At 40.3% G+C, this 12,469-nt stretch overlaps 1 protein-coding gene across 6 annotated transcripts in view; it reads right to left on the bottom strand.

Annotated features, from left to right (window-relative positions):
* The window catches only part of HORMAD2 (HORMA domain containing 2), a 90,740-nt gene that overhangs the window by 52,785 nt on the left and 25,486 nt on the right, over positions 1-12,469 (bottom strand). For all 6 annotated transcript variants that reach the window (XM_007082533.3, XM_042961465.1, XM_042961464.1 and 3 more), the window contains one exon: positions 1,804-1,871. In XM_007082533.3, coding sequence (XP_007082595.1) covers positions 1,804-1,871 — 68 coding nt within the window. The remainder of the gene's footprint in view (positions 1-1,803; positions 1,872-12,469) is intronic.

Raw genomic sequence — 12,469 nt, forward strand, 5'->3', positions numbered from 1 at the left:
AAACTAGTAATATGCATTACCTTCTCTCCTCCTTAGTAGCTGAAAGATTTGGCCATTTGTGTTACTGCTCACCTCTTGGCATATATGCCTTCATAAAAGAGATTAATCTGGTTGCCAGTAGTACATTTGAATTTTAGAGAGTAAAAGGCAACTGTTTAATGTGGGAGAATATGTATGAAAAGTGTATAATCTTTCAAATGCTATATATATATATGTATATATGTATATATATGTATATATATGTATATATATATATATATTAGTTTATGATGATTAATATTTTAATTCTCATTCCTAGAACTTACTTCCTCTTCACATCCTAGTGCTGTGTTTTACAAATAAGGGAATAATTAAGGAAGTGAATCTCAGAGAGAAATTCTCAAACTTGCAGTAAATGATAAGACAGAGCTAATAGCACAAAAAATTGAGAATTAGGCCACGTTTCTCTTCAGAGTCATTCCTTTCATGGGCACTCATTCCCCTGACTTGGAGCCCTCTACCACCCAGGGCTTTTCACTATCATCCATCCTCTCCACTTCTATTCTATCTCATCAGCAAAATTAGATCTTTCTGAATCCAAAAGCTACTGGGATAGGAATAAATGTTGCTTTTCAATAAAATATCTCCATCTATACTGGGGACCCTCTGAAGCAAATACCCACGTCTTTGCTCTTTAACCCATTAGTGTATCTAAAATTTGGCACTTTAGGGGCGCCTGGGTGGTTTGGTCGGTTGGGCGGCTGACTTCGGCTCAGGTCATGATCTCGCGGTCTGTGAGTTCGAGCCCCGCGTCGGGCTCTGGGCTGACAGCTCAGAGCCTGGAGCCTGTTTCGGATTCTGTGTCTCCCTCTCCCTCTGCCCCTCCCCTGTTCATGCTCTGTCTCTCTCTGTCTCAAAGATAAATAAACGTTAAAAAATTTTTTTTTTTAATTTGGCACTTTAGACTTGATAGGAAAATGCAGTGCTTTCCAATCTTTTTTCCATACAGGGACACACACAGAAAATTACATTTGTATGATATACTGGGACAAGCAGATGAGAATATTTGTGTCTATAGGCAAATAGTTCAGGGATTTCATCTACTCCAGGCCCAGGCTAGCTATCTTGAGGGCAGAGAAGATCAATACCTTGGCACAGCGATTGAGAAAGTTTAGATTAGTGGCTAGATAGAATCTTACAGAGTTCTTCAATCAACACCATGTAGACAGCCTCATTAATATTTCGACTGCTGTGCCACCCACCAACCACCATTGCCTCCAAGGACCACCACCATCACTGCCACTACCATCAGGTACCATTTACAGCTTTTTAAAATGTGCCAGGCATGGGCAAAGTTTTGTCTATGCATCGTAATTTAATAGTCACAGCAACCATATGATGTAAATATTATTCATTCCACTGTACAGATGAGAATATTAACATCTAGGGAGGTTGAGTAATCTGTCCAAAGTTAGACCAATAATAGAGTGTCCCAAGCTAGGTCTCTCTGCATTAGGAATTGGAACTATTAACCACCAAGCTTGACTGTCTTTAGTTAACCACCAAGCTTGACTGTCTTTAGACCCCACTAACATCACCTATGAGAAGAGGAAAAGAAGCAAAGGAAGACTCTACTCTTATCAATTTCATCCACAGATTTCAGAAATTTAAACGATTATTACAGTCTCTTTCTATAATAGAGGGTTTTTGTAGGCTCAGTGGGGAAGTTACAAAGGAAATATAAGGCCTATCTATGGCTTCAAGAAGCTTATGTTTACCTCAATCCTATTTCTCATGTTTATTAAACAATTAATTAGATTCTACCTGTCAAAATCCATAGTGGCTCCTTCTTTTGTGTATTTGAATTTGAACTGGTATATTTCAGTCACTTTCTAGAAACATCAAATGAAACAGAGAAAGAAATTACTTAAAAAAAGGAAATCCAGAACCTTACCTGATGATAGGTGGGGAATATTTTTATTGTATACCTACTATAATACCATATACCTGTTTGTGTCACAGCATTATATCATTCAGGAGTAATATTTCCAGATATAAATATAGCTTAATTTTTCTCCTCCATGCTAAAAATGAGTTAGATGGCAAATTCATTTTGTTAAGTTGATTTATTATTTTGAGAGAGAGAGAGCAAGGGAGGGACAGAGAGAGAGAGAATCCCAAGCAGGCTCCGCACTGTCAGTGTAAAGCCCAATGCAAGGCTTGAACTCACCAACAGGGAGATCATGACCTGAGCCATAATCAAGAGCCAGCCACTTAACCGACTGAGCCACTTGGGTGCCCCAAGATGGCAAATTCTATTGTTAGTGTTTCAAAGATGGAGAAACTAAGACACAGATTCAAGTATCTGACCCAGCACAGGTAAATGACAGAGAGACCAGTTGAGAATGCATTCATTCATGTAACAGATATTTATGGAATGTCTACTTTGTGTTAGGCACTGGAGTTAAAGTGGTGAACGTGACAAAAAAGGTCCCTGTTTTCCTGGAATACAAAGCCTAGTGAGAAAGACAGTCAATAAGTAAATAAACAAATAAAATAATTTCAGATAGTAATAAATGCTGTGCAGAATATGAAGAAAAAGCTGTTACAGAGAATTGAAGGGAGAGGTGCTAATTTGGTTTAGAAGGGCCAAAGATGGCCTCCCTGAAGGGATGATGATTGAATTGAGCCTCAGTGACAAAAGGAGGTCATGTGCAGATCTGGGGGAGGGTGGGGTATCCTAGGCAGAGGCAATAGCAATGAAAAGTTCTAAAGTAGGGAAGTAAGCCTCTTTCAGGGTCAAAGAGGAAGCCAAGTGGCTGGAGATGAATAAGCAGGTGAGAGAGTGTAGGAGATGAGGATTGTGGAACCTTATTGGCCATGATAAGGGGTTTGGATTTTATTCTAAGTAAACCAGAAGTATACTAAAGTGTTTTAAGCATGGTAGTGATTCACATTTTTTTTAAAGATCACTCTGGTTATTTTAATAGTGCAGAGGGAAGAAGAGAAACCATGAGAGCAATTAAGAGGCTACTACAGTAATTCCAGGAAGACTAGAATGGCAACAGGAAAACTAGAAAAATTCAAAAAGGAACCAGGATCCAGGTGCCCAGGTGGCTCAGTTGGTTAAGTGTCCAACTCTCAGTTTCGGCTTGAGTCATGATCTCATGGTTTCGTGAGTTCAGACCCTGCATTGGGCTCTGTGCTGACAGTGTGGGGCCTGCTTGGGATTCTCTCTCCCTCGCTCTCTCTCTCTCTGCCCCTCCCCTACTCACACTGTCTCTGTCTCTCTCAAAATAAATAAATAAACTTAAAAAAATTTTTTAAATATTAAAAAAAAAAAGGAACCAGGATCTATGACTTCAGATCTTGCTTTTTGATTCTGCACTAAAAACTAGATACCAATGCTATTTGTTCCCCTCACTGTTAACAAATCTAGAAATAAGAAGGGACACATCCTCATGAGAAACATACTCCATGTAAAATAAAACGATTGTCTAGTAGTTGAAGCAAACATTTGGTCCGGATACATTGTAAAGTTTGTCCACATATCTAGAGAAGGTCCTAAAGACAGGTAAAGGATATAAGTTTAAGTTAGAACACAAAAAATGCCCTTCATTCATCTGTTTAAGTATTTGTTCCTTGACACTGTGGGAATGAGGATGTTAGATTGATCAGAAAACATCTCAATGTTTCTGTTACTTTTCTCTACTCTAAGACTTAGTCTTCCAACTCTGCTGTTCTTCAACCTTAGCAAACAATTTAATCACAGGTGATCAGGTCCTGGGGAAATTGGCTCATGCTGCTTAAACTCTAAAACAACTAATTCACAGTGGACTTAATTTAAAAGAAAAAAATTTTTCTAGCAAGACAGTCTACTTGGGAAATCAAAGAAAATTTAGAAGACTGTTTTATGAGTACAGTAGGAGAGGTGTGTGACACTAGAGGTGCCTACAGCAACACGTTTCCTCCAGACAGGCTAGATACGCAACATCCTCTCTTGGCTAATGCTGGGTGTAATTGCCCTGTCAAGCAAACAATGCCTATTCTTCCTGCCTGCCCATGTTTCACAAAGACTCTAGCTTTCTGATACTCTGAGTTCTTCTATTTTTTTAATTATAACAAGAGGAGATCCTTTAGCAGCTGATGATTTTATTAACACTTTATTATTTGGCCCCTGAAGCAATTAATAAAAGAGTTATGTTTGTAATTTTTTACACAGAATGCTAACCTCTTATAACTTCCATATGACTGATTTATGACAAAAGATATATTTACAGCAGGCATTAGTCTCTTCTTAACATTTCATAAAATATTTTCCTGCTTTTCAGATTAATGTGTTGCCTAATAAAGATGGGCCTTTAAACCACTCAGTGATGGTTTCTGTTAATCATACTGAATCTATTCACAGATACCAAAGCAACAACAATGTATAACCTTTCTCCTCCCTCCACATTCCGATACACTGGCAAGACCTGTCAGGCCTTTCTCCAAAGCATATCCCAAGTCCACCCATTATTATCTCCCTGTCCAACCCACCACTATCTCTTCTCTTCTCTTCCCTTTTCTTCCCTTTTCTTTCTTTCTTTCCTTTCTTTCTTTCTTTCTCTTTCTTTCTTTTTACCACTTCTCTTTTCATCTGATCTGCTTACTTGTAAACTATTCGACCAGTAATTCATTCTCTATTCTATAGCCAGAGAGCTTTTGAAAACACAAATGAGACCATGTCACTCCTTTGCTTAAAACACCCCCCAACAGTTTCCTATTGCCCTTAGAATAAAATCCCAAACTACCTTAGCCCACAAGACCTTACACATCTGTCCCCTCTCTACCTTTCTGACCTTATCTTCGGCTTCTTTCCCTCCCACCTGCCAAGTTCCAGGCTCAGGGCACCCTTTCTGTCCATGAACACACAAGATGCCTTCCTGGCTTAGGGCCTTTGCACACCTATACTCTGGAACATGCTGTCTCCAGTTGATGATAATAATATTTGGGCACTGCCCTAAATGCTCTACAGTTATTCATTCTTATGCAATCAATGCTCTGAGGTAGTTATTATTATCCTCACTATACATGAATCTAGTAAGGATTTGACTTCAACACCTACAGTGTTAACTCCTGTGCTATTCTGCCAGTTATGTGCCATTGCCTCTCACAGACCTGCATAGGCTGACTCCTCTGGCCCTTCATGCTTAGCTCTGAAGGCTTTCCATAGATTGCCCTCCAATCCTTCCTCTTCCATTCCCCGCCTTGGCACTCTCCAGCACACTACTTTTCTTTTATTTTCTTCATAGCATTATGACTATTTGAAACTCTTTTGCTAGTTTTCGTTTGTTTATTGTTTTTCCTCCTGCATAAGAATGCAAACTTCCAGAGAACAGAGACCTTATTTATCCCATTAACTCCTGTGTTTTTATACTTTGAACACTGTTAGGCACATAAAGGGAACCCAATTAATATTTGCTGAATTGGGGCACCTGGCTGGCTCAGTTGGTAAGACATCCAACTCTTGATCTCAGGGTTGTGAGTTCAAGCCCATGTTGGGCCTGGAGCCTACTTTCAAAAAAATGCTGAATAAATAAATATTCAGCCAGGATAGAGTTCATATTCAATAGGATTTCATCCTTATAAGGAATTTTTTAACACTGAGGTTTCTTTCTTGTTTTTTAATGTTTGTTTATTTTTGAAAGAGAGGGAGAACAGGGGAGAGGCAGAGAGAGAGGGAGACAGAGAATCTGAAGCAGGCTCCATGCTGTTAGCACACAGCCTGCCACAGGATTCGAACTCAAGAAATGTGAGATCATGACCTGAGCCAAAGTCAAGAATCAAATGCTTAACCGACTTAAGCCACCCAGGTGCCCCTCTACAAGGGTTTTTTTTTTTTTTTTAATGTTTATTTATTTTTGAGAGACAGAGTGCGAGCAGGGGAAAGGTAGAGAGAGAGGGAGGGAGACACAGAATCCGAAGCAGGCTCCAGGTTTTGAGCTGTCAGCACAGAGCCTAATGCGGGGCTCGAACCCACCAACTGTGAGATCATGACCTGAGCTGAAGTCAGATGCTTAACCAACTGAGCCACCCAGGCGCCCCAAGGATTTTTTTTTTAAACAAAGTCTCTAAAAGCAAAATGTGACTAGAAACAGGAACTGTGGAATCTGGACCCAGAGAGGAAGATGGCGGCGTAGTGCGTCCTGCTGATCACTTAGATTCCACCTACACCTGCCTAAATAACCCAGAAAACCGCCAGAAGACTAGCAGGACGGATTCTTCAGAGCCAAGTGCAGACGAGAGGCCCACGGAAGAGGGTAGGAAAGGCGGAGAGGCAGTGCGCGCTGCACGGACTGGCGGGAGGGAGCTGGGGTGGAGGGGCAGCCTGCCGGCCAAGCAGAGCCCCCGAGTCTGGCTTGCAAAAGCGGAGGGGACGGACAGAGTGTGTTCCGACAGCAAGCGCCACTTAGCATCTGGGAGGTCATAAGTTAACAGCTCTGCTCGGAAAGCGGGAAGGCTGGAGGACAAAGGGAGGGAGAGTTGCTGAGCCCTGAGACGACAGAGCTATTTGGAGGGGAACAAAGGCGCTCGCCAGCGCCATCTCCCTCGCCCATCCCCCAGCCAAAATCCCAAAGGGAACCAGTTCCTGCCAGGGAACTTGCTTGCTCTGCGCAAATACCCAATGCTGTGCTTCTGCGGAGCCACCCCTCCGGCAGCAGGTCTGACTCCCTACCGCTGCCACAGGGCCCCTCCTGAAGTGGATCACCTAAGGAGAAGCGAGCTAAGCCTGCCCCTCCTGCCCCCGTGCACCTTGCCTACCCACCCCAGCTAATACGCCAGATCCCCAGCACCACAAGCCTGGCAGTGTGCAAGTAGCCCAGACGGGCCACACCACCCCACAGTGAATCCCACCCCTAGGAGAGGGGAAGAGAAGGCACACACCAGTCTGACTGTGGCCCCAGCAGTGGGCTGGGGGCAGACATCAGGGCTGACTGCGGCTCCGCCCACCAACTCCAGTTATACACCACAGCACAGGGGAAGTGCCCTGCAGGCCCGCACCACTCCAGGGACTATCCAAAATGACCAAACGGAAGAATTCCCCTCAGAAGAATCTCTAGGAAATAACAACAGCCAATGAACTGATCAAAAAGGATTTAAATAATATAACAGAAAGTGAATTTAGAATAATAGTCATAAAATTAATCGCTGGGCTTGAAAACAGTATAGAGGACAGCAGAGAATCTCTTGCTACAGAGATCAAGGGACTAAGGAACAGTCAGGAGGAGCTGAAAAACGCTTTAAACGAAATGCAAAACAAAATGGAAATGATGACGGCTCGGATTAAAGAGGCAGAGGAGAGAATAGGTGAACTAGAAGATAAAGATATGGAAAAAGAGGAAGCTGAGAAAAAGAGAGATAAAAAAATCCAGGAGTATGAGGGGAAAATTAGAGAACTGAGTGATACACTAAAAAGAAATAATATACGCATAATTGGTATCCCAGAGGAGGAAGAGAGAGGGAAAGGTGCTGAAGGGGTACTTGAAGAAATAATAGCTGAGAACTTCCCTGAACTGGGGAAGGAAAAAGGCATTGAAATCCAAGAGGCACCGAGAACTCCCTTCAGACGTAACTTGAATCGATCTTCTGCACGACATATCATAGTGAAACTGGCAAAATACAAGGATAAAGAGAAAATTCTGAAAGCAGCAAGGGGTAAACGTGCCCTCACATATAAAGGGAGACCTATAAGACTCGTGACTGATCTCTCTTTTGAAACTTGGCAGGCCGGAAAGGATTGGCACGAGATCTTTAATGTGCTGAACAGGAAAAATATGCAGCCGAGAATCCTTTATCCAGCAAGTCTGTCATTTAGAATAGAAGGAGAGATAAAGGTCTTCCCAAACAAACAAAAACTGAAGGAATTTGTCACCACTAAACCAGCCCTACAAGAGATCCTAAGGGGGATCCTGTGAGACAAAGTACCAGAGACATCACTACAAGCATAAATCATACAGACATCACAATGACTCTAAACCCGTATCTTTCTATAATAACACTGAATGTAAATGGATTAAATGCGCCAACCAAAAGACATAGGGTATCAGAATGGATAAAAAAACAAGACCCATCTATTTGCTGTCTACAAGAGACTCATTTTAGATCTGAGGACACCTTTAGATTGAGAGTGAGGGGATGGAGAACTATTTATCATGCTACTGGAAGCCAAAAGAAAGCTGGAGTAGCCATACTTATATCAGACAAACTAGACTTTAAATTAAAGGCTGTAACAAGAGATGAAGAAGGGCATTATATAATAATTACAGGGTCTATCCACCAGGAAGAGCTAACAATTATAAATGTCTATGCGCCGAATACCGGAGCCCCCAAATATATAAAACAATTACTCATAAACATAAGCAACCTTATTGATAAGAATGTGGTAATTGCAGGGGACTTTAACACTCCACTTACAGAAATGGATAGATCATCTTCACACACGCTCAATAAAGAAACAAGGGCCCTGAATGATACATTGGATCAGATGGACTTGACAGATATATTTAGAACTCTGCATCCCAAAGCAACAGAATATACTTTCTTCTCCACTGCACATGGAACATTCTCCAAGACAGATCACATACTGGGTCACAAAACAGCCCTTCATAAGTATAAAAGAATTGAGATCATACCATGCACACTTTCAGACCACAATGCTATGAAACTTGAAATCAACCACAGGAAAAAGTCTGGAAAACCTCCAAAAGCATGGAGGTTAAAGAACACCCTACTAATGAATGAGTGGGTCAACCAGGCAATTAGAGAAGAAATTAAAAAATATATTGAAACAAACGAAAATGAAAATACAACAATCCAAACGCTTTGGGATGCAGCGAAGGCAGTCCTGAGAGGAAAATACATCGCAATCCAGGCCTATCTCAAGAAACAAGAAAAATCCCAAATACAAAATCTAACAGCACACCTAAAGGAAATAGAAGCAGAACAGCAAAGGCAGCCTAAACCCAGCAGAAGAAGAGAAATAATAAAGATCAGAGCAGAAATAAACAATATAGAATCTAAAAAAACGGTAGAGCAGATCAACGAAACCAAGAGTTGGTTCTTTGAAAAAATTAACAAAATTGACAAACCTCTAGCCAGGCTTCTCAAAAAGAAAAGGGAGATGACCCAAATAGATAAAATCATGAATGAAAATGGAATTATTACAACCAATCCCTCAGAGATACAAACAATTATCAGGGAATACTATGAAAAATTATATGCCAACAAATTGGACAACCTGGAAGAAATGGACAAATTCCTAAACACCCACACGCTTCCAAAACTCAATCAGGAGGAAATAGAAAGCTTGAACAGACCCATAACCAGCGAAGAAATTGAATCGGTTATCAAAAATCTCCCAACAAATAAGAGTCCAGGACCAGATGGCTTCCCAGGGGAGTTCTACCAGATGTTTAAAGCAGAGATAATACCTATCCTTCTCAAGCTATTCCAAGAAATAGAAAGGGAAGGAAAACTTCCAAACTCATTCTATGAAGCCAGTATTACTTTGATTCCTAAACCAGACAGAGACCCAGTAAAAAAAGAGAACTACAGGCCAATATCCCTGATGAATATGGATGCAAAAATTCTCATTAAGATACTAGCAAATCGAATTCAACAGCATATAAAAAGAATTATTCACCATGATCAAGTGGGATTAATTCCTGGGATGCAGGGCTGGTTCAACATTCGCAAATCAATCAACGTTGATACATCACATTAATAAAAGAAAAGATAAAAACCATATGATCCTGTCAATTGATGCAGAAAAGGCCTTTGACAAAATCCAGCACCCTTTCTTAATAAAAACCCTTGAGAAAGTCAGGATAGAAGGAACATACTTAAACATCATAAAAGCCATTTATGAAAAGCCCACAGCTAACATCATCCTCAATGGGGAAAAACTGAGAGCTTTTTCCCTGAGATCAGGAACACGACAGGGATGCCCACTCTCACCGCTGTTGTTTAACATAGTGTTGGAAGTTCTAGCATCAGCAATCAGACAACAAAAGGAAATCAAAGGCATCCAAATTGGCAAAGATGAAGTCAAGCTTTCGCTTTTTGCAGATGACATGATATTATACATGGAAAATCCGATAGACTCCACCAAAAGTCTGCTAGAACTGATACATGAATTCAGCAAAGTTGCAGGATACAAAATTAACGTACAGAAATCAGTTGCATTCTTATACACTAACAATGAAGCAACAGAAAGACAAATAAAGAAACTGATCCCATTCACAATTGCCCCAAGAAGCATAAAATACCTAGGAATAAATCTAACCAAAGACGTAAAAGATCTGTATGCTGAAAACTATAGAAAGCTTATGAAGGAAATTGAAGAAGATATAAAGAAATGGAAAGACATTCCCTGCCCACGGATTGGAAGAATAAATATTGTCAAAATGTCAATACTACCCAAAGCTATCTACACATTCAATGCAATCCCAATCAAAATTGCACCAGCATTCTTCTCGAAACTAGAACAAGCAATCCTAAAATTCATATGGAACCACAAAAGGCCCCGAATAGCCAAAGTAATTTTGAAGAAGAAGACCAAGGCAGGAGGCATCACAATCCCAGACTTTAGCCTCTACTACAAAGCTGTCATCATCAAGACAGCATGGTATTGGCACAAAAACAGACACAGAGACCAATGGAATAGAATAGAAACCCCAGAACTAGATCCACAAACGTATGGCCAACTCATCTTTGACAAAGCAGGAAAGAACATCCAATGGAAAAAAGACAGTCTCTTTAACAAATGGTGCTGGGAGAACTGGACAGCAACATGCAGAAGGTTGAAACTAGACCACTTTCTCACACCATTCACAAAAATAAACTCAAAATGGATAAAGGACCTGAATGTGAGACAGGAAACCATCAAAACCCTAGAGGAGAAAGCAGGAAAAGACCTCTCTGACCTCAGCCGTAGCAATCTCTTACTCGACACATCCCCAAAGGCAAGGGAATTAAAAGCAAAAATGAACTACTGGGACCTTATGAAGATAAAAAGCTTCTGCACAGCAAAATAGAAACAGGAACCGCATATAGTTCAGTTCTTGAAGCAATCTATTAAAAGTGGATGCTGACCACCTTCAATAGGCACATAGGAATAGACGGTGAAACAGTAAGATACCTAGCCATTCTTTTTTTTAAAAAAAATTTAATGTTTATTCATATTTGAGAGACAGAGAGACACCGAGCATGATTGGGAAGGGGCAGAGAGAGGAAGACACAGAACCTGAAGCAGGCTCCAGGCTCAGAGCCATCAGCAAAGATGCCCAATGCGAGGCTCGAACCCACAAACTGTGAGATCATGACCTGAGCCAAAGTCAGACACTTAACTGACTGAGCCACCCAGGTGCCCTGAAACCTAGCCATTCTTTACAGTTTTATCATGCATTAAGTCGTGTAAACCTTTTCTTAACATATTCACATTTTGGTTTACACATCTTATTAATACTCTCCACATATTTTGTAGCATGTGTCTATAGGAAAGCTATACTATACCTCATCACTATTTTAGTTATCTCTGTCAGTTCATCTCTGTCATGAAATGGAGCAACCAGAACAAAACTGCAAGTATAGGAACACCACAACTTTGTACAAAACTCCATTGGCCCTTGGATTGAGTAAGCACACTTATTTAAGACAGAGGTTCGCAACTATTATTCCATGAGAGACTCTTCACAAAATCACTACAAATTTTAATCCATGTGTAAAATGCTTTTGCCTCAGGTATATATTAATATTGCTATTGTTTGTTTAGTTTTGTTTAGGGAAGAATATACTTCTATAGATATGAATCAAGAAACATGGCACAATATCAGATAAATGCCAAAGAAAGACTGTGTTTATGCGGGAATGTGGTTTTGTGAGTATATAAAAAAATGAGATTAGGAGGTAAGTAGTTGTATCAGTGGCTTGACGTTAAACAGCAACTACAAAATAGTGCAATCCCATGGATACTTTTAGGCATTATGAACATTGCTATTCCGTAGTTATACTGTACTTACTGCTGACTGGTTTCACCTTCTTTTGAGTCTTTTAATACCCTCAAACATGACACTAAAATTTCTAGTAATCAAAAGTGTGCCATGAACACACAGAAGTTAGGGATCAGTGCTATATGGAACAATCTGCAAGCATTCAAAATATTAAATATCTTTTCTGGGTTATAAATGATAGTTCAGCACCTCATTTTATAAGCTTTTGTTTTCTAACTTCATTATTTTACTTGTATCAAAGCTCATTTAACAGCACCCCCACATACACCCTCCACCATAAGAGTTTTCTGCAGTTAAGCCCAATTTATTCAGCATTTCACTATCTCAAAAGCACTGGTTTCAGACTAGGAATTTTGTATACATAAGAAAACAAAATAATTAATTGCATTAAGAAAATGACCAATTTATTAACAATTTATCAGAAGGTTTTAGTTTGG

Source organism: Panthera tigris, chromosome D3, assembly GCF_018350195.1.
Source record: "Panthera tigris isolate Pti1 chromosome D3, P.tigris_Pti1_mat1.1, whole genome shotgun sequence".
NCBI lineage: Eukaryota > Metazoa > Chordata > Mammalia > Carnivora > Felidae > Panthera > Panthera tigris.